Source organism: Carettochelys insculpta, chromosome 26 (assembly GCF_033958435.1).
Source record: "Carettochelys insculpta isolate YL-2023 chromosome 26, ASM3395843v1, whole genome shotgun sequence".
Lineage (NCBI taxonomy): Eukaryota > Metazoa > Chordata > Testudines > Carettochelyidae > Carettochelys > Carettochelys insculpta.
The window spans coordinates 328,609-351,307 of record NC_134162.1 but is presented as its reverse complement, the minus strand read 5'-3'; the positions used below and the strand labels follow the sequence as shown (position 1 = coordinate 351,307).

Here is a 22,699-nt window from a genome sequence, read left to right as displayed (position 1 = left end):
CTCATCTGGACTGAGGCAGCATGCAAGCACCCACCTGCCCATAGCATGTGTCTGCAACCACCCAAGACCACAAACACACAGCCCAGATTCTAAACCCTTCCAGAAGAGGCCCATAACTTCTTGCCTGTTTGCATGGGCCTAGGACACTGTAGTCCCTAGATAAATAACACATACACTTTAGTGTATGAGTCATAGGATAACTCTCAATATGTTCTCCATTGACATTTATTAAGGAGACTCACAACTGTTAATTCTTTCACTTAAGCACATGAGTGTCCAGGACTTGTGCCATTTCCCCTGGTGACTAAGAAGATTAATGGTGGGTCCCAGATGTTCCATGCAGGAGATGTCAGTGCAATGGGAAGGTGTGTCCTAGATGCTACCAACACTAGATCCGCACTCCTACAAGCCTGATGAACTACAGTGAGGAGCCATCTAAAATGGGCAGAGGATGACATGTATAAAGCTAACTATCTATACGCTAGTGTCGTATTTGGGAAGTCATCACGGGGTCCTTGGGTATCAGGCCAGACACCTAGATAGAAAACAGGGTCTGATTCTGGCCTTTCTTGTACTAGCTTGATACCTGCGTAACTCCACTTGCGACAGCAAGCTCCTCCTGACTGATGCTGTTGTAAGTGAGAGCAGGATCACCCGGGGGGCAGAGGATGTACCAGCAGGATCACATTGCCTCCCAGTGCAGGGCATAAGGCCTCACTAACTTCTTGGGTTGGAAAACCAGGTGTTCTTAGTTTTCGCTAATGGCACCTATAAGTAAAATGTTCAGAGGAACAGGGCAATATCAGCCATACTGAGAGCTTCTGGGAAACGAGGTTGTTACCAGTGCTACTCCTAACTACAGGCCTTTCCTCTGTTGATGATACTGGTCTGGCCCTGTCTCTTGAGTGTCTGAGCACCTCACCTTCATATTGGTCCTCATACACCCCTGGGAAACGAGTGTCCTTATCCCCTGTGTGATGGAGTCGGGGATACCTGTGTGTATGTGAGTGGCTCACAGAGGGTGGGGGTCTCCTGCTGAGGGTAACCTTGACGACCAGGTGACACCTTTGTACTGCAGACAAAGGAGGAGGTGGAGCCTGAGGGGTTTGAATTGGAACTGGGAGTTGGAAGCAGTTAGTCTTGACTGAGAGAGAGCGAGACCAAGGAGGGGGCAAGGCCCTGGCTCTGGGGGGCCCCTCGGGGCCTCCTCTCCCCAACATGGATTGGACTGGCTCTCTGTGCCTGCTGCACTGATTCCTCTGTACAATGCTGTGTCCTGCCGGCTAATAAACCTGCTGCTCTCCTGCTGAGTGAGAGTCACTCCTGCCTGCAGACGGGGTGCAGAGCTTGGGGAACCCCGAACTCCATCACACCCAGTCATGAATGACTGCCTGTAAAGGGTTAACAGAGGGCTCTCAGCAGGGGGTGGTGAGGTAATCCAATGGGAGGAAGAGAAACCTTTTTGAACTGAGAACAATTGCCTCTGAGGGGTCTTTGTCTGTGTGGCTGCAGTGGGGACAGGGAGACATGATTGCTCCCAAGCATCTGGAATGATCTACTAAATGCCCTGACCATCTCCAAATTAGCCATAGATATGTGAGTAGAAGGGAAAGGTGTAGTTAGACACGAACAGGTTTTGGTTATTCTGGATTTGCTGTGTTTGTAGCCGTTCGGAGGCTACAGTGGTGAGCATGATATAAGAACCTGCTAGGATAAGAGCCTTGATCCTGGCTGGGGCTTCTGGGCACTGATTTATTGACGGTCGTCTGAGCTGGTGCTAAGAGGGGCAGATGTACCACATGCCAGGACTCCCAGAACTGATCAGCCATGGCTGGTCTTTCAGTATTCCTGCGTAGGAAGCTGCCTGGAAGAGGCCCAGGTGGGATCCCACTGAAAGGCTTCCAGAGGCCCCTGGCTAACTACCTTATGTCACACAGCAAGCTCCAGGCCCTCTGGGACCGTGGTTCCTCGAGAACTCGGGTCCCTCAGCGGGTGTGACTTGGCTGTTATGTTGCTCATCACTGTCCCTTTTGAAAGGAAGGGGAGCAACTGGCTGTGGGAGAAGGTGCTGGGCTGGACCCTCTTGTGTGTCTCATGAGAGTTCAGCAGCGCTCAGTAGTGGCCGAAGGCTGTCAGCATCTCAGGCCAGCGGGCAGTCTGTCCGGTCGCAGTGACAGGCCTCTGCAGCACGTTGGGAGTCTGATTCCCGCAGTCCGTCTCTCTGTCTGCCCGTCCCCAGTTATTCCCCTTCTCAAGGGCCCGTCCCTTCCTGCATCCCTCAGTGCCCCTGCACGGGGGAAATGCCACAATGCTGCCCCAGAGCCCTGCCACAAGTCCCTCGCCTTCCCTCTTGGCTCTGCCCTCCCTGAGTGCCCCATCTCCCTGCCTCCCGGGGCCAGCCTCCCCAGCTTCCTCCAGGCAGGTGGGCCGACGTCCTGTGTTTAAAGGGACAGCCTTGTATTTAAGCTCTCCTGCAGATGTCTTGACTTTTTCTTTAAAAAAAGGTAAACTGGCCTGTACCTTCTACTTCCCCCTCTCCCCCCGACATCAGCACCCGCAGGTCCTGCTGGTAGCCAGATCCCTGCACGCCAGCCTCCTGTCCGCCAGTGGTGAGTGGGGTGGTCCAATGGCCGAGGATGGGGGTAGGTGTGCAAGGCTGGGGGAGGGGCTAAAGTGCAGTATGTGAGGCTGGGCCACTCCTCCTGCAAGTCTCTCAGCACAGCACCCGCTGCACATCAGCTCTGGAGTATCCATGCTCTCCACCCGCCCACTCCATCGCTGTGTGCCAGGGAGCTCAGGGTTGCTCCATCCCCTAAGCATCCGCCCCTGCTGAGCCACCTCTCTAGCCAGGCTCCAAGCTGGCAAAGCCTCTAGAATCGGGTTCCATGGGCCCAGGTACAGAGTGTTCTCAGTGCTTAACCTCTTCCTGCCCACGCTGTACCTGGGGACGGGAGGCAGCCATGGGCCCACACAGAAAGTGATGAGCACAGCAATGACACAGGACAGGTCGTTCCTTCCCCCATCCTTCCCTCCTGCATCTGGGAGCAGCTCCCATCCTGTCCCTCCTGTACAGTGCCCAAAAGCTGCTGCTGGTGGCCACATTCATGTGCAAATTCTGGCAGAAACTCAGGAGGGACCCTGGTTGCCCCCAGTATTGCTTCGGGAAGTTGCAGAGTCAGGCACCAGAGAAGCAGGTCCTTCCCAGAGACCCAGCCAGGCATGGAGGATGGAAAGCCCTGGGCAAGGAGGAAATTGTGTGTATGTGTGTGTGTGTGTGTGTGTGTGTGTGTGTGTGTAAGAGAGAGAGAGAGAGAGAGACAGACAGAGAGAGAGACCCTCCCCTTGTGAATACTAAAGCCTTAAAGATAAGAAGGTAAATAAAAAGAACCCAACTACAGAGACTTTCTTTTTAAAGGGGTAAAGTTAACTTAAGGTGAATGTGAACATTTGTACTACATGGATGTCCTGTATCCAGCATAGGGAAATATGGTCTCCCTAGCACAGAGAACAGATAAGGATATCAGTGCCAGCACAGGGAAAGCAACAGCTGCATTCAAGACTCTCCATCCCAAATGGAGCTCACAAATAAGATCTGTGAAGACGAAACTGCCGATCTTCAACACAGATGTGCAGACTGTGCTCTTGTATGGATGCGAGACCTGGCGTACTAAAAAGGCTTCAACTAACAAGCTACAGACATTCATAGACAGGTGCCTGAGGTACCTCCCTTGCATCAAATGACAAGACTTGGTCACAGATGAGGAGCTTTGGAACAGAGCAGGACAAGAACCACTTGATGTTCAAATCAAGAGAAGAAAGTGGGGCTGGCTGGGCCACATGCTCAGAAAACCATCATCCAGCAGCGTCCGTCAAGCTCTCACGTGCAACCTGCACAGAAAACACAAAAGAGGGAGACCTCAGACAACGTGGAGAAGACAACTGAGACTGAAGGAAAACAACTGGGGAACTCCTGGATCCAGCTAGAAGTTTTGTCCCAAGACAGAGTGAAGTGCAGGAGACTTGCAGATAACCTGTGCTCCACACAGTACAGGGTAAGTAATAGTAGTAGCTCAGAGAGGTTCCCTAGTCATTTTTTAGTGTAATAACTTCTTGTTATAGTATTCTGGGGTCAAAACTATCCCCACTCCATGGAGCTGTACTATATATATTAGGTGTATTATGGGAGCAGCTAGCAGCCCCACCCATGGGCCAACACCCATTGGCACCAGGCATTATACAGACCCAGAACAGAGACATCCCCTGCCCCAAAGAGCATCAAGCTAGGCACATTTATGCCCATTTCCCCAAGGGGCTGAACACCCTCAGCTCCCCATTGTCTGCCTACACTAAGAGTTACTGGGGTAGCAGCTAGGAGCAATGGTCAAGCATTCCCACCCTGGCTGGGTGTTTGTCAGTAGCTCATGGTCCTTTCTATCACAGGGAAATACTCCTCTCTGCTTGCCCAGCTTAACTCAGGTGTTTGACCAAAGCTGGGGTTCCATGCAGGGATCCATGAATTCCTTTGATTCCTTTCCTGAATCATTCCTCCGGGTGTCTGGCTGGCTCCTGAGCCTTTTAGGTGGGAGCCTCACCCTGTGCCAAGCAGTTTGCTGCTCAAAGCAGCCAGTGTGAAGCCAAAGATCCTCAGGGGAAGGATTTGATTGCAGTTCCGTGCGAGGCAACTTTACCAGCTTGTCAGCCGACTTTTACCTCTGCTGCAATCCCAACTAGTGTCATCATTGTGCAATTCTGACCCAGAGGGGGTTTGGAGATGGTCATGGCTGGGATAAAAAAGCCCTTTTGTTTCCACTAAGGGCGCTGGGAGTGGAATTTAAGTGTGGGCTGATTTCACTTCCTGCACATCCTTCCGTGAAGGATGTCCCTGAGCCCCCTGTGCCAGGAGCAGAGATTATTGCCGCACAGACGGAGCCCGATCATGTTTTGTATTGGGTCCTGTGCAGCAGCCAATGGACGGAGAATGTGTTTGTGTCTGGGGCTCACTGACCTGGCCCTGGGAATTTACAAGAGCTAATTAAAAATTGGAGGCAGGACTTGCAGCTCTGATTTGTAGGCTGGCAAAGCTGCTGTAGCAGAGACTGAGCTGGGCGCTTAGACTAGAGAATTCTGTGACAATCTGCAAGGCAGTTTTTCTACCTCCCCTAAAACACACCCAAATTCCCTCCACTGTGCTCATTGTACCATGTACAACTGCACAGCACCTAGGAAGCTGGGAATGAGACTGGGTCTCCCATGTGCTAGGATAGTGCCCGAACCAGGGGTCCCTCCAACCCATTCTGCTGTCGGGCCCTGAAGAATAACACTGACCCTCAATACACAGACAAGTGAGGTACACTGAGACAATCAAGAGGAAGAACATGATGTGGATTCATACTGATCTGGCTGGCTGAAGCTTCACCGTGTTTGCAGCTATCAGAAAGAACTGCGTGTTTGCATGGGCACCAGCGCTAGCTGCTGGATTGCAAACTCTGGCAGAGGGCCAGAAAGGGTTTTACAAAGAGCTGGCTGATTGACCTAGATTCAGCTTCTAGACACATATTTGTAGGTAGTGTTTGGTTCTGTGTGTCTACCTGTACATTGTTAGAGCTTGTCAGTGTAGCCAAATGGTTCCTGTCTGTTGCTGTATTCTGTTAATTCAAAGATCAAAAGGAGAGATTAACATTTAGATGAACTGCAAATGTCATTTTTTCAAAGGATCTTTTCTCCTTCCTCCCCCTCCCCCCAGCCCTTCCTTCCACCCTATATTGCTGCTTCATCAGGGTTTTTCTTCTTTCTTTTTTTTTTTCATTTTTTTCTAGCTTTATATTCTGTCCCTCCCAGTTTTCAGTTATCAGAATTTTCTAGATCTAAAGAAGTGGGTCTGTCCCACAAAAGTAGGGCCATCATATCTCCCTGTACCAAATACAGGACAGGGAGATATGGGAGGGAGGGGTGGCTCCTCCTGGCTGCACCAAGGCCCAGGGAGCTGCCTCCACCCCCCAGCCCTGGAGTGCTGGGGAAATGGCAGCCATGGATGCTCCCCGCCTGGAGCCCTGGGGAGGTGGTGGCCACAGGCTCTCCTGGCCCTGAAGCCCCAGGGAAGTCGTGGTGGAAGGAGATCCCACCCCACCCCCAGCCCCTGAGGGCCTAAGTACAGGACAAGTCATCCCTTTATAGAATAAGTCAGGACACCTTTTTGGTGTCCCAAGTACAGGACCATCCAGCCCAGTCTGGGACAGATGGTCACCCTACACAAAAGCTCAGCACCTAATAAATAATATTGTTCGTCTTCAAGTGCTACGGGACTGCTTTTTTTGTGACGATACAGACTTCCAGGTCTGAAGAAGTGGGTCTGGTCATCACCCCATAAATTGGTTTGTTAGTCTTTAAAGTGCTCCAGGACTGCTGGTTTGTTTTGTGACCACTACGTCTCTGAGAGTGCACGTGTAGAACCAGCTTCACTCTGATTTCTGTTTGCGGTATGTATTCAGCTACCTGTAAGTGGGGAAGATGGGGAATTACCTTATGCTCATCCATACAGCTAATCCACCCCCAACCCCTTGCTTAGGAAATAGGAGATCTACTTCAAAGCCACGCTAACTGTCTGGTGTTATCCCAAGGGCTGCCCACTGTCAGGAGGCTGCCAGAGAGCTATAGAAAGGCCCTGATGCTTTAACTTCAGATGTGCCTCAGCTTCCTCAGGAGAAGCATGAGTCCCGTGACCAAGGTATCCAGTTCCATTCTTGAGCTCTTTGATATTGGACTATAATGTAGTGAACTGATTCTGGAAAGGACTTTCTGCAGCTCTGAAGCTCATCCTTTGTGTTATGAAACTGACCTAAGAATTCTGTTCATATCTGTACAGTAGGATGACAATACTACTCAGCCTTCCTGACTGAGCTAACCTCGTTATCCCCAGCCTTGCTCTGGCCTATTTATACCTGGCCTTGCAGATTTCCAGGACCAGCACCTGAAGAAGTGAGTTAACTCACGAAAGCTCATGCTCTAAACTTTTCTGTTAGTCTATAAGGTGCCACAGGACCCTTCGTTGCTGTTCATATCTGTGTGTAAAGACCTTTGAACCAATACTCGTTTTTACTACATTTTAATTTAGTTAATAAGATTTAGTTGTAAGTGTCTATTTGGGTGAGTTCTGAAACATTCATTAATCTGGTGGGTGATGTGTCCACTCCTTTGGGATGAGTAGAACCATGGATATTATGAATGAGATTTTCAGTAGTTTTCATCATATTTGCTTGGCTGCTGGGTCACTTTAAGAGAACCGCGTCTGGCTTCTGGGCAACCAGTGAGGTATTGCAGGAGCTGATTTGTTGCTGAGTCAATGAATCTCAGTACTAGAGATAATGTCAGTATGGGCCCCTGGAACCCTGATCACACAGATGCACTTTGCCCAATTGGAAACCAATCCAGACCAAAGCACCTCTGAACTAGGTGTCTTGTCCTAATGTGGACTCCAGTCTCAGTGTCCTCATTCATTAGTTGCTCAGTAGTTCTCATTTTTTAGCTCTCACTGAAGTCGTCAGGTGAGATCCTGACTCACGCAAAGCACTACAAGCTTTGCCTGAGCAAAACAGCGAAGCTTTGGGCTCTAGATGTGAGTAACATACCTGCAAGGTTTGGCGGCATTGACATCACCTCCTTCTTTTGTTACCACAGGGAATTTATGGGAAAGTGGGTAACTCCACGGAGACAGTCAAGATAAGCTGAGACAGGAAAGCTGTGTCTACACGTGCACACTACTTCGAAGTAGCGGCACTAACTTCGAAATAGCGCCCGTCGTGGCTACACGCGTCGGGCGCTATTTCGAAGTTAACTTCGACGTTAGGCGGCGAGACGTCGAAGTCGCTAACCTCATGAGGGGATGGGAATAGCGCCCTACTTCGACGTTCAACGTCGAAGTAGGGACCGTGTAGACGATCCGCGTCCCGCAACGTCGAAATTGTGGGGTCCTCCGTGGCAGCCATCAGCTGGGGGGTTGAGAGACGCTGTCTCTCCAGCCCGTGCGGGGCTCTATGGTCACCGTGGGCAGCAGCCCTTAGCCCAGGGCTTCTGGCTGCTGCTGCTGCAGCGGGGGATTCATGCTGCATGCACAGGGTCTGCAACTCGTTGTCGGCTCTGTGTATCTTGTGTTGTTTAGTGCAAGTGTGTCTGGGAGGGGCCCTTTAAGGGAGCAGCTGGCTGTTGAGTCCGCCGTGTGATCCTGTCTGCAGCTGTGCCTGGCACCCTTATTTCGATGTGTGCTACTGTGGCGTGTAGACGTTCCCTCGCTGCGCCTATTTCGATGTGGTGCCGCGCAATGTCGATGTTCAACATCGACGTTGCCAGCCCTGGAGGACATGTAGACGTTATTCATCGAAATAGCCTATTTCGATGTCGCCACATCGAAATAGGCTACTTTGATGTAGGCTTCACGTGTAGACGTAGCCGAAGAGAGACAGCTGCCTTTGAGGCACCAATTAGGCATTTCTGGTGAGATCAGCTCCATTCAATGGCTGCAAAGAGACAGCTTTATCAGGTAGCTCCTTGCCAGGAAGTGAGGTCTCAGATGGGAGGAGGGAGGGGACTGCCTCCTCCATGCCCTGCCTGTCCCATTCCAGGATTTTATGACATAATAAAGGCAGCAATACAGAGGTCTCCCTTGACACTGCCTCCTTCCCTTCAGCCCATCTGCTGGGGCAATGGCAGCCTTGGGAGAGAAGACACAGCAGCCCCCTCGGGTTTAGCTTAGGCTGGAGCAAAGAGGGTCCCAGCATGGTGCTTTCCATGATTTTTAGCAGCTTTCTCATCTTCTGTAGATTGGAGGCAGTTTAGTATTCTCCAGATGCCTCAAACTCTGCATTCGGTGTGTGATTTACCCACTGGTTTTAAATCTGCCTGTACCCTACCATGAAATATGAACTGGGGCAGACAGACAGCAACCTGCCAACTGTGCTAATGGAGTGTGCCCTCTGCAAACTGTTACCTTCATTCCACTGAAGACCACCCAGGGGTATACTCATTTGGATTTATTAAATGCCAGCGTGAGGTAAAAGGAAAAGGGGAGCTAGCTTTCAAGCACACACCTTACGCACTCTTCCCCTCCTGCAGCAGACTTACCCAGGCAAACTTATGCAGGTGAAGAGACACATAGGGACAGTGGAGGAAGCCAAGGCATGGTGGGTCTGGTGTGTCTGGCTGCAATCATGAATCTGGGGCATCGAGCTGACTGTATGACTCCTGCAGAGTGGTGATGACAAGAAGAACTCCCCTATAGCTTTGCACCCTGTTATATGGTGGGGTTTCTGGGCACAGCTAGAGAAATCAATCCAGGGTAACTTTGCCTAAAATCCGAGCTACTTACAGCCCTAGGCTGGGATCTCCTTTTCACTAAGGCAAATCCAGTCAGCCACAAAATACCTCTGTCAGCCCCACTGGCCAGCCAGAAGCCACACAAGCAAACCCGCAGACTTCCCAGCTGCTGTACCAGCTCAGAGCAACAACCCCCAACTTAAGTGGCAGTTTCTTAAATCTGTGTTACGAACTCCACACAGATTCTTCTGGCCCCAAAGGTCCAGCACCAGTCCCCCGTTAATATACACTTGGATCTTACCTAAATCACCACACTTGCCCAAATCCTTTAGATCTAAACATCTAAAGATTTATTAACAAAAAAGGAAAGAACAGGGTCAGAGAGAGAAAGTGTTCAAGTGATACTTTGCACACATCAGTTTCAGCTACTGACACAGGCCAGTGGTGTTATTTGCTGATTCTTGAAAGTCTCTGAAAGTTCATTTCAGGTTTCATAGTTTTAGTTACCAGTGAATTGTAGATCCGGTCCACGCGCTGGCATATGGACCCTTGGAAACAGGAAAAGACAAAAGATCCAAGATGGAAACTGCGAAGTCCACATCATTCTTTTTATTTCAGGGACAAAGCCCCTGCTTCTTTCCATAGTCCCTTGAGAGTCTGCCCCCACCTGACTTAGGTGGGCCATTGTGGCAAACTGCCATTGGTTGCTACTTTTGCCAGCATGATCCAGTCATTCACATGGCAGGTGTGATGATGCCTTGGCATCCAATTTTAATTCCTTTGCTCAGACCAGGTCACCTGACCAGTGGGCTGCATTCTGTTCACAAGTCCCAAGCCTTTGGGATGTGGATTCAACATCTGAGCACCTGGTTTTCACGTCATTGTTTAGCCCAGTGTCGCGGCTGGGGCTGAGTTCACACCTCCTATTGAGAAGCTTAGCACTAAACATTTTCTAACACAGCTACATAGTGAAAATCTATAACTTTACCTACACACATGATACAGACATATAAGTCGCACAGATACATTCAGGACTTCCTCAGTTTTCATTAGACACCTCACATGCCACCCCTGACCCCCCAGCACAATATTTGTGGTCCATAGATACACTGGGCACATAAGCTACATCTACACATGAACGCTACATCGAAGTAGCTTATTTCGATGTAGCGACATCGAAATAGGCTATTTCGATGAATAACTTCTACGCGTCCTCCAGGGCTGGCAACGTCGACGTTCAACGTCGACGTTGCGCAGCACCACATCGAAATAGGCGCTGCGAGGGAACGTCTACACGCCAAAGTAGCACACATCGAAATAAGGGTGCCAGGCACAGCTGCAGACAGGGTCACAGGGCGCACTCAACAGCAAGCTGCTCCCTTAAAGGGCCCCTCCCAGACACACTTGCACTAAACAACACAAGATCCACAGAGCTGACAACTGGTTGCAGACCCTGTGCATGCAGCATGGATCCCCAGCTGCAGCAGCAGCAGCCAGAAGCCCTGGGCTAAGGGCTGCTGCACACGGTGACCATAGAGCCCCGCAGGGGCTGGAGAGAGAGCATCTCTCAACCCCTCAGCTGATGGCCGCCATGGCGGACCCCACTATTTCGAAGTTGTGGGACGCGCAACGACTACATGGTCCCTACTTCAACGTTGAACGTCGAAGTAGGGCGCTATTCCCATCCCCTCATGGGGTTAGCAGCTTCGACGTCTCACCGCCTAACGTCGATGTTAACATCGAAATAGCGCCCAACACGTGTAGCCGTGACGGGCGCTATTTCGAAGTTAGTGCCGCTACTTCGAAGTAGCGTGCACGTGTAGACACGGCTATAAAGTGGCTTTCATACCCAAGATAAAAATCCAATAACATAACGCAGCCATCTTTTTATATGCTTTAGCCCATAGCTCTCGTCCTGTTCCACTGGCCCAGGACACTGTATGACCATGAGTCATCGGAACTGGCCCAGGACACTGTATGACTATGAGTCATCAGCTAACAGCAGATGGGACTTCGAACTTCTCTTGATGGGGCCTCTTTCTCTTTCTTGGGTGGGTCTTTTGCAGGGCTCAGCTCCTATTATTCTCTGGCCTTTGAGGTGCTGCTGGCACCTGGTTGACCAGACAGGCTGGCTTCATGGACTGCTTCCACTGTGCATACATGTTCATATCTCTGCATGAAATGGCAGACACGCTTCACTCTCTCACAGCCAGGATGTCTTACAGACTTATGGTATCTATAAACAACGTCTTACCAATTCACAACACTTAATAAACACCCAGCAGGTGTACAAAACAAAGCTTATGAAACAAAATATAACGGTGTCAAGTATCGGAGGGGTAGTCATGTTAGTCTGGATCTGTAACAGCAACGAAGGGTCCTGTGGCACCTTATAGACTAACAGAAAAGTTTTGAGCATGAGCTTTTGTGAGCACAGACTCACTTCATCAGATGCTGGTCTTGGAAACTGACCAGCATCAGATGAAGTGAGTCTGTGCTCACGAAAGCTCATGCTCAAAACTTTTCTGTTAGTCTATAAGGTGCCACAGGACCCTTCGTTGCTGTTACAAAATATAGCGGTATACAGCAAAGCTAATCTACAAAACAAAACTACTGTCACAAAGCTTAGAGAAAGTTATGGGACTTACATCTGCATTGTGGAGTCTTTATATAACATCCACCAGCCAGCTAAGCTGGGGCTCTGAGCATTCAGATGTGTTTGCTCAGGCAGGTTTCTGGGGCCATTCATTTCTCTGTGGACCTGTCCACATGAGAAACTTGCAGCAGTTCAGTGCGAGCATCAAGGTGTTGTAGGGGTTAGAGGATTTGCCTGGGAGTTGAGAGAGAATAAGACCCCCACCATCAGCCTCTTGCCATGCCAAGAGATTTCTTTGGGTGATCTTGGATGAGTCCGTTAGACTCTCAAGCCTGGATCTGCAAAAGGGACTTAGGCATTGTGATGCTGAGCATCAAGTTGCCTTAAAAATCACAGGAACAATATAAAGATTCTCAAAACCAAGTTAGGTGCCGAGGCTCCCTACACAATGGAGATGTAGAAGCAGAGACCATAGAATGAATTGCAGAATCATAAAATCATAGGGTTGGAAGAGACCTCAAGAGGTTATCAAGTCCAACCCCTTGCTGACCAATCCCAACTCAGTCATCCCAGCCAGGGCTTTGTCAAGCTGGACTTGAAGACTTCTAGAGAAGAAGATTCTATCACCTCCTCAGGCATATTCTAGTGTTTCACCACCCTCCTACTAAAGTAGATGTTCCTAATATCCAACCTGAAACTTTCCCACTGCAACTTGAGACCATTGCTCCTTGTTCTGCCATCTGCTACCTCTGAGAATGTCCTGGCTAATACTCTGGAATCTCTCTTCAGGTAGTTGAAGGCTGCTATCAATTTCTCCTTCCCCATCTCCCATTCTTCTCTTCTGTGGACTAAATAAAACCAAATCCCTCAGCCTCTCCCCATATGTCATGTGTCCCAGTCCCCTAACCATTTTTGTTCCCCTCTGCTGGACCCTCTCTTTTTTGTTTACATCCTTTATGTAGCAGGGAGCTCAAAACTGGATGCAATACTCCAGATTGATTTTACCAGTCACAGTGGAACACAAGCTGAATATAAGTCAACAGGGTAACACCATTGCAAAAAAAGGCAAATATTATTCTGGGAAACATTAGCAGAAATGTTGTAAGCAATACATAAGATGTAATTTTTCCACTCTACGCCACGGTAATAAGGCCTCAACTAAAGTATTGTGTCCAGTTTTGGGTACCACACTTCAGTGAAGATGTGGGCAAATTAAAAAAAAAAATCCAGGAAAGGTCAATAAAAATGCTTAAAGGTCTAGAAAACATAACATATGAGGGAATATTGAGAGCATTGGTTCTGTTTAGTCTGGAAAAGAAAAGACCGGGAGGGGATATAACAGCTTTTAAGTACCTAAAAAGTTGTTACAAGGAGGAGGGTGGAAAATTATTCTCCTTTACCTCTTGTGATTGGACAAAGAATCAATGGATTTAAACTACAAAAAGGGAGGTTTAGTTTGGACATTAGGAAAAGTCTCCTAACTGTCAGGGTAGTTACACACTGGAATAAATTGCCTAAGAAGGTTGTGGAATCTCCAACACTGGAGATTTTTAAGAGCAGACTAGACAAACATGGTCTAGATAGCTCTCAGTTCTGCTATGAGTACAGGGGTCTGGATGTGATAACCTCTAGAGAATCCTTCCAGCTCTATGATTCTATAAAATGTTCCATATCTTATATTATGATGTTCTGACATTATCAAAATGAAATGTTTACAGCTTATTGCAATGAGACAGTTTGGCCTTACACAAAATCTTTCAATTATTCTGAATGGAAATATTTCAGAATTTTGATTCCAGGAGAAATTTCAAAATGCTGGTCTTTCCTTCCAATTTAGAACAAATCCAAATTTTGGAGATAGAATTTCTGAACAGCTCCAGCCACTGGGTTTTTGTGACTATAAAGAGTAGTCAGATTAATATCTGAACTCCTGCAATGCAGAGAGCATTGCCTGTGTTCTGCGATACGGTCTGACGGACGCTCCCTCCGTCTTTCTTTCAGAAGTGGAACCTTAGGTTTCTAGGTCAGGCATCATATTTAATCCAAGTACCCAGACACTCAGTCATTCCTGGCCAGTGGGTCTGTATGAAGTGATCCAGTTACATTTTTCGAAACACTATCAGAACTGGTGACATTATTGGCTGAGGAGCAACTGTTTGGCTTGGCTGCAGAAATGACCTACCCTCAGGTGCCATGAGAGGTGCTGCAACATCTGTCCTGGGCACAGCTTGGAACATTGCACTATGGCTTCTTCTCTCTTTAATTGCTTTTTACAGACCAGCTCAGTCTCCAGGACTGTCAATTTCTCATGAGTCAGCACCAAGAAACCCACTAGCAATATGGAAACATCAGGCAATGCTTGTGAACCTCGTACTCATCCGCACTGTTTCTTTTTCCTCAGCCGCCTGGATGCAAACCTGATTTCTGTGGTGCCTGAGAAGAGCTTTGAAGGACTGCCCTCCTTACGTCACTTGTGGCTGGATGACAATGTCCTGACAGAGATCCCTGTCCAAGCCCTCAACAACCTTCCAGCCCTTCAGGCCATGACACTGGCTCTCAACCTGATCTGGCACATTCCTGACTATGCCTTCCAGAACCTCAGCAGCCTCGTCGTACTGTAAGCTCTCTGTATTCACTGTGCATCTATGGGTGCTGGGTTTTTTCAGGTATTGCAATGTAGAGCACTTTATCTTCTTGTGTGTGAGAGTGAGTGATACCACTCTCTAGTGGGCAGGCCAAACGGATCTAGATAAAAGATTTACAGTCATTGTCACGTAAGGGAGATCTCCTTTAGCTCAAATGTTTTGAATCAAGCTAATTTTAAAAACAATTTGTCGCAAGACTTTTTAAAATCGTTTTTCTTTCTAATTTAATTAGGTTTTTCAGTTCATTGAAAAACCAAGGTTTCATTTTTTGAAAACTGTTTTATAAAAATATTTGAGTTTTGTAAACCCAAAATTCCCCATATTTTATTGAGAATATGTACCAAAAATGTTTCTGGGTTTTAAAATTTTTAAAAAATTGAAAAGTTCTACCTAAAAGTCTGCAAAACTTTTCATTTTTGTCAAAAACGCCTTTTTGTTGGACAGAAATGTTGATCAAAATCTTTCCTGACCTTTCTGGGTTTGGGAGGTGAAGTACAGTAGTTCTGTTCTCAGAACTTTGTGTGTGAGAGAGAAAATGATCCGTGGCTTTGGGGCTGTTATTCTTTGTAATAACCCTAAACCTACCTGGAATTTACTAGATTCTTTTCACTGTGCAATTTGAATGTAAAGATATAATCTCCAGTATATTGAACAGTCAAGGAAAATGATACTGTTCCCAATGACTGCTCCATTCCAGATGGAATCCATTTATTTCACAGGCACTGAGAAACAGTAAACACTTTCCGGTCTGTAATTATATGCCAAACTGATGCCTTTGTAATTTTATACTGGGAAGCATGCATTGCATTAACTGGGGGCTTACATGTTATTTGTCTTCTAAATGGAAATTTGCATCTGCAAATTGGTTGGCAGTTAATTGGTAAGTGTTGATTAGTAAGTTCAAGCGTAATTGCCAGATAACTCAGAACTCCTGCATGTACACCCATTACTTAGAATGTCTTTTGCAACATAAAATGGAGCATTACCTTGTACACCTTTGGTAGCCAGTGATAAAGTATCATCATGTAGGGAAAGCCTAGCAACTGCTTAGATCTGAGAAGAAAAAACATTTGCTGAAGCCTTATAGATATGCCTGGAAAATTCACTTTTGAAATTTGTCTTAAAGATTGACTTCAAATGCATAGATGGCACATTGTGGAGAAATACTGGGGACAGTTGAGAAATGTCACAGAATCAGTTGGTTGTCACATGGAACAGGACCAAATGGAGTCATCCCAATTCACATAGAGTCATCAGTTCAACTAGTCAGCTGAGGTCCTCCAGGATTCACTTGCCTTCCGGACAGTAGTTTCAACCGCAGACTCATAGAATCATAGAACATTAGATCTGGAAGGGACCTTGAGAGGTCATCAAGTCCAGTCCCCTGCCCTCATGGCAGGACCAAGCACTGTCTAGACCATCCACAATAGGTGTCTGTCTAACTTGCTCTTAAAAATTTCCAGTGATGAAGATTCCATAACCTCCCTAGGTAACTTATTCCAGTGTTTGACCACCCTGACAGTTAGGAAGTTTTTCCTAATGTCCAACCTAAACCTCCCTTGCTGCAGTCAAGCCCGTTGCTCCTTGTCCTGTTCTCAGAGGCCAAAGAGAACAATTTGTCTCCCTCCTCCTTGTAACCCTCTTGTAGGTACTTGAAAACTGCTATCATGTCCCCTCTCAATATTCTCTTTTCTAAACTAAACAAGCCCAGTTCTTTCAGTCTTCCCTCAGAGCTCATGTTCTCTAGACCTTTAATCATTCTTGTTGCTCTTCTCTGGACTTTCTCCAATTTCTCCACCTCTTTCTTCAAAAGCGGTGCCCAGAATTGGACATACTACCCCAATTAAGGCCTACTCAGCTGCTCTCAAACTGGTAATCCTAAGCCTTGGGAAAAACCTTTTTCATCAGGGTGGCAAAGCACAAGAGTGTTCCCCAATGCGGAAAGGAGCACCCTACTGCGGACAGCTGGAAACGGGACATGTGGAGGAGCTATCAGACATTGTGGGAAATAATTCAGAATTTTGTGGGTCTCACAAGTGTTCTGCAGCCACTCAAATTGCTGCTGTGCTCACAATGCCAATGGTTTCCCCAGGTCAGTACCTAGTCCACAGAAAATCTGATGTTCTGCTTTTGAGGTGCCTTGCTTCATGCTCAGCCTCAGGTGAGGCTAAGAGCCATCCCAACAGCTAAGCCCACCATCCCATAAAACTTTCCTTCAGCCATATAAAGTCCATGTGTCTATCCAGTAATGCGTTTGCAGACTTGCACATACCGGGAGAAGAGGGGCTACACTTTCTCATAAACTTAAGTACCTTTCTAGGCTCGGAGTTATTTTACATACACACACATGGGAGAGGAGAGCTAAGAGCCGATGTCGAAGGAATCAGGGAAAAAGCTGTCGTTTATAGACTGATTAACACTCACACAACCCTCATCAGTAGTTTTGTAGATGAGAATGTGACCTTCCCAGATGCAGCAATGTGATTTCCTGCTGTGCCACCTCAGGCCTTGAGCCTTTACGAAAGAGACAGCTGATCATCCAGTGCTTCCCAGTGCCTCTGGGAAGAACCCACAGCAAAATAGACCTGTCTGAATCTGGAACAAGTTAGGGGTTTCAGCCCCTGTTTATAAATGACACACTTCCAATTAAGTCATCCCAGCCAGGACTTTGTCAAGCCAGAATTTAAAAACCTCTAGGGATGGAGATTCCACCACCTCTCTCGGTAACACATTCCAGTGCTTCACCACCTCCTGGGGAAAGAGTTTTTCCTAATGTCCAGCCTACACCTCCCCCTCTGTAACTTCAGCCCATTGCTCCTTGTTCTGCCATCCGCCACCACTGAGAACAGCCTCTCTCCATCCTCTTTAGAGCCCCTCCCCCTTCAGGAAGTTGAAGGCTGCTATCAAATTGCCCCTCATTCTTCTCGTCTACAAACTAATTAAGAAGCCCAAAGCCTGAAGCCTCTCCTCATAGGTCATGTGCTCCAGCTGCCTAATAAATTTTGTTGCCCTCCACTAAACCCACTCCAGTGCATCCACATCCTTTCTATACTGGGGGCCCAGAGCTGGACACAATACTCCAGACGTGGCCTCACCAGTGCCAAGTAGAGGGGAATAATAACTTCTTTAGATCTGCTGCAAATGCTTCTCCTAATGCAGCCCAATATGCCAGTAGCCTTCTTGGCTACAAGGGCACAGTGTTGACTCATATCCAGCCTCTCATCTACTGTAATCCCCAGGCCCTTTTCTGCTGCACTGCTACTTAGCCAGTCAGTGCCCACCCTGTAACAGTGCTTAGGATTCTTCCATCCCAGGTGCAGGACTCTGCCCTTCTCCGTGTTGAACCTTATCAGATTTCTTTTGGCCCAATCCTCCAATTTGTCTAGGTCACTCTGGACCCTATCCCCACCCTCCAACATATCTACCTGACCCACTAGCGTAGTGTCATCTGCAAATTTGTTGAGGGTGCAATCTATCCCCTCCTCCAGGTCATTAATAAAAATGTTGAATGATACTGGCCCTAGAACCAATCCTTGGAGCATCCCACTTGGTAACAACCACCAATCAGATCTGGGACCCATCTTGAGGTACCAGGGACCTGCTTCCCAGTGAGAGCTGAGCACTTACGTCTGAAGTTGGCTACACTGGGAGCTTTGTGGGCTCAGCACCTTTGAAGATCATACTCCTGCTGTCTCAAGCTGGGATCCCCCATGGGTCATCTGATAAAATGGCCATAGCAATGGGATGAATCTCAGTTTTCCCATCTGAGGTTAGTGAGCCACACCATCATGAGACACCTGGGAAAGTTTGTTATTAAGAAAGGCCTTTTAGCCTGTCCACAAAGGTGGCTTCTCTCTCTGAGACTGAGCACTTTGCCTTGGGAAAAGCGGGTCTCCATCTCCAGTATCTGTAGAAAAGATTAATAGCGCTCTGTGCAGACCCATGCAGCTGTCATTTCCAGTTGATTTTATTCATCTCCAAATGCATCTGTCTGCTGCTATCCACGGCTCGGGGCTGTCCATGGGAATTTGCACGGTTCTGTGAACAGTACTTCTACTGACCTGTGGCAAATTGGGACATTGAATGGTTTTTCCACGACCAAGCCATGGCACTTCCCTATGTTGTCTGAGATGTTCCCAGTACACTGGCAAGAACCCAGCTCATTCAGACTTTGAATTCAGTCCAAAGCAATGGAATGCAAGGGACTGGTGGAAAATAAAGCTGCTCACATCGGTCCTTCCAGAGAAAAAATGGAAGCGTTCAGAAGTGGCAGTGATGGAGAATCTACCACTTCCTTTAGTTGTGTTGCAACAGTTAATCACTCTCACTGTTAAAAAGTTGCTTTGTATTTGAATTTTCCGGCCTTAAATTCCACCCATTGATTCTTGAATAGTAACAGAGAGAAAGCCATGCTAGTTGATATACTATCAAAACAAAAAAGCATCCCAGTAGCACTTTAAAGACTAACAAAATAATTTATTAGGTGAGCTTTCGTGGGACAGACCCAGGGGGTGGCTCTGTCCCATGAAAACTCACCTAATAAATTATTTTGTTAGTCTTTAAAGTGCTACTTGACTGCTTTTTTATTTCCATTGATTCTTGTTTTGCCTTTCTCTCCTAGATTTATGAGCCTTTTAGCATTCGGTATTTTTCCCCCTCAAGGTACTTATACACTGTCATCGAGTCACCTCTTGATCTTTTAAGTTAATCAGGTTAATTTCTTAAGTCTCTGATTCCAAAGTGTTTTTTCCAGTCTACAGATCATTTTATGGCTCTTCTGCGCACCCTTTCCAAATTTCATGCTTTTAAAATGCAGACACCAGAACTGGATGCAGTACTCCTAGACTGGTCTCACCAGGGCCATATGCAGACATAAAATCACTTCCCTACTCTCCACTCCTCTCATTATGCAGCCTAGGGTTCTGAAGAGACTGGTGTCATTGGCCCTAATTCCTTTCCTTTGTTTGTAATTGTTGTACTTAAGAGGCAGAAAGACGGAGCTGTGCTCTTGCTGGAGTCTCCCAAGTGACAGGGGAAGCGTTTTACTGCTACTGTCCATGCTGTGCTTGTTGTTAGACACAGGCCTTTGCTCTCCGGGGCATTTTTCGCCCACAGGAAAAGACATCTGAAAATCAGACTGGAAAAGGAAAACAAAACAATTTGCCAGAAGAACATCTGAAATGAGAATTTGTAATTAACCTGTTTTTATAGGGTCCAGGGCTACAGCCTGGCCAGAGCGCTTCTAGTGGGATGAGAGATCCCCTGTTGGGAACTGCTGCTCATTCTTTATTGGAGGCAGGTGGTTCCCATAATGTTTTCCGTATGTGCCTTTCTGGTTTCACAGACTGCAGCACAGTCACAGCAAACACAAGGCTGTCTCGCGCCTTGTTGCTTTTCCGATGCAAAGAATGTTCAACAACAAATCATGCCTCTTGAGCATGGTGCAGAGCGTTTGCTTGTTGAACTCCACAGGGGAGGGAGCAAATTTCAAAGTGCAGACAGCCACAGAGACGTATGCTGCCCATGTGCTCAACAGCAGTTCTCAGCGAGCTGATGCCACACCAATGGAGAGACCAACTCTGGCTACTCAATGAGCTCGATCATTGTTTCAGGCAGGTCCACTGGATTTTCTCTTACTTTGTCACTTGCAAGTGGAGATATTGTAAACCTGTGTAAGGGAGTGAGAGGAAGGCCAGGCAAGGCTGGGGTTAAACAGAGCCTGTTTGCCCAATTAGCCCCACCCGGGTTCACTTGCAGCCAGCGTCAGGCTTGGAGGCAGTATAAAAGAGGAGAAGCCAGCCCAGTTTGGAGCTGACCGGCCAAGAGGCAGGACCTGGCACTGGTGCATGCAGGGCCTGAGTCAGAGCTGCCACCAGGTTGGCTGTTGGAGGAAGGAGCCTCTGAGCCCTTCCCCAGGCAGACAGGTGGGAGAACCCCAGAGGAATGCCTCCTCCCCCCCCCACACACAGACGGGAAACTAGACTCTTGGGGCCATGCCCCAAACTAAGACTACAGCCTTTAGGGGTGGGCTGCAGACCTACACCCTGGGCTTCTAGGCTCCACAAGGGACCTAGTCACTAGGCCACCCTGCCATTGGGGAAACTGCTTACAGCCTGCTTGTTACAAACCCACCTCTGTGCTGATCACCAGAGGATATGAATCAAGCACAGCTGCAGCTTGAGAGCCTGGCAATTCATGCTTCAGCTCTGGAGACTTCAGCTTAGTCCCAAATGTTCTGGTTGAGATTAGTGGCTCTCTTCTGCACAGGGATTTTCGTACCCCCTCCCCCACCCCGTGTGGTTGTAACCTCCTCATACACATCCCCTTCCCAAATTCCCCCAACAGCCCCACATAGATCAACTAGATACATGTCGGGCTGCCAGTTTAGTCATTGGTTGCGAATCTGAATTGAGCTGGAAACATTAATACATACTTTAAAAGCACACACAGGGTGCGTCTACACTAGCCAGCTACTTCGAAGTAGGTGGCACAATGTCAAAATAGTACGCGTCGTGTCTACATGTGCCGTGAGCTATTTTGATGTTGAAATCGACATTAGGCAGCGAGATGTCGAAATCGCTATTCCTATCCAAAGATGGGAATAGCCCCTACTTTGACGTTCAATGTTGAAGTAGGGCGTGTGTAGACAATCCGCATCCAGCTATGCTGAAATAGCGGCATCCTCCACGGCAGCCATCATCTGAGGGGTTGAGAGATCCTCTGTCCAGCCCCTGCAGGGCTCTATGGTTGCCGCATGCAGCAGCCCTTAGCCCAGGGCTTCTGGCTGCTGCTGCTGCTACTGCAGCTGGGGGTCCATGCTGCGTGCATGGGGTCTGCAACCAGTTGTCGGCTCTGTGGATCTAATGCTGTGCAGGCCGAGAGTGTCTGATTGGGGCCCTTTAAAGGAGTGGCTTGGGGCTTTGCTGGCCCCTTATTTCGAAGGGGAGCGCTTGTGTGTGTGGACACTCCACATTTCCTTCCGGGGCGACTCCTTTTGATGTTCCACATCGCTACTTCGACATTGAACGTCAAAGGCACCAGCCCTGGAAGATGTGTAGACGATACATGTCGAAGTAGCCTATTTCGATGTTCTTACATTGAAATAGGCTACTTCGACGTAGTATATTAGTGTAGACCAGGCATGTCCAACCCGCAGCCTGCAGGCCGCATGCGGCCCTGGACAGCTAGTAATGCGGCCCCACAGGATCGTAAACTTTGAACATTATTATGTGATTTATATACATTAACTTTATTATATATTTTATATGTGGCCCAAAACAATTCCTCTTCACTCAATCCGGCCCAGGCAAGCCAAAAGGTTGGACACCCATGGTGTAGACATAGCCACAATGTGATAAAGTACTTCTACCTGACAACAGATACTAGTTTGAAGAGCATGACCAAAGGCTTGCTGCTCACATGGCATTTCTCTCTGACAATGTTGGCACATTTCTTTCAGGGACATTGGCCATCCCTGTAATTTCATACGATGAATTGCAAGCAGGGTTGGAAGGAGCTCTCCCTGACAGCTAGTAAGGAGCCAGGCTTCTGAACCCAGAAACACCGGGCATAGAGACCTGAAGGCAGACACTAAAGAGACAGGATACACCTGGCCAAACCTGGAATAGATCACCCAGGACAGGGGATGCTAGCGAGTGGTTGTCAGTGGCCTGTGCCCCAAGAGGTAGGCATGGAAAAGGCTTACTACAACTACACCTACTCTGTGTAGGGATCTGCCAGGCAGAGCTCTTCTGCCCACGTGATCTGTTTCAAGTGGTGTTGGGTTACAAATCATTTTAGTATTGCATGTGGGGGTCCTGAAATGTTGCCTTCATTGTGTGAGTAAAGGGCAGCAGATCAGCACTTGGCCTGCCCTGGCTGAGGGGTTCACCTGCAATATTTAATTGAACTCCAGCACTTGAATGGGGTGTTTGGATGGCAGGTCCCAGTGGGAGGGAGGGGGACAGGGTTTAGCCTGGTATTGCAGGCTGTGCTTAAGAGTTGCAGGCAGTGTGTGACTTGTGCCGTCCTCAGATGGAAGCTTTCTCATACTCCAAATCATGTTAGTTGCCCTTCTTGGTACCTTTTCCAATGGCAATATATATATATTTTGAAATGGAGCAAGCAGAACTGCATGCAGTATTGAAGAGGT

At 47.9% G+C, this 22,699-nt stretch overlaps 1 protein-coding gene across 1 annotated transcript in view; it reads left to right on the top strand.

The window, feature by feature from the left end:
• Positions 1–22,699, top strand: part of LGR6 (leucine rich repeat containing G protein-coupled receptor 6) — a 252,963-nt gene that overhangs the window by 131,330 nt on the left and 98,934 nt on the right. The window contains exon 5 of the mRNA XM_074977509.1: positions 14,304–14,519. Coding sequence (XP_074833610.1) covers positions 14,304–14,519 — 216 coding nt within the window. The remainder of the gene's footprint in view (positions 1–14,303; positions 14,520–22,699) is intronic.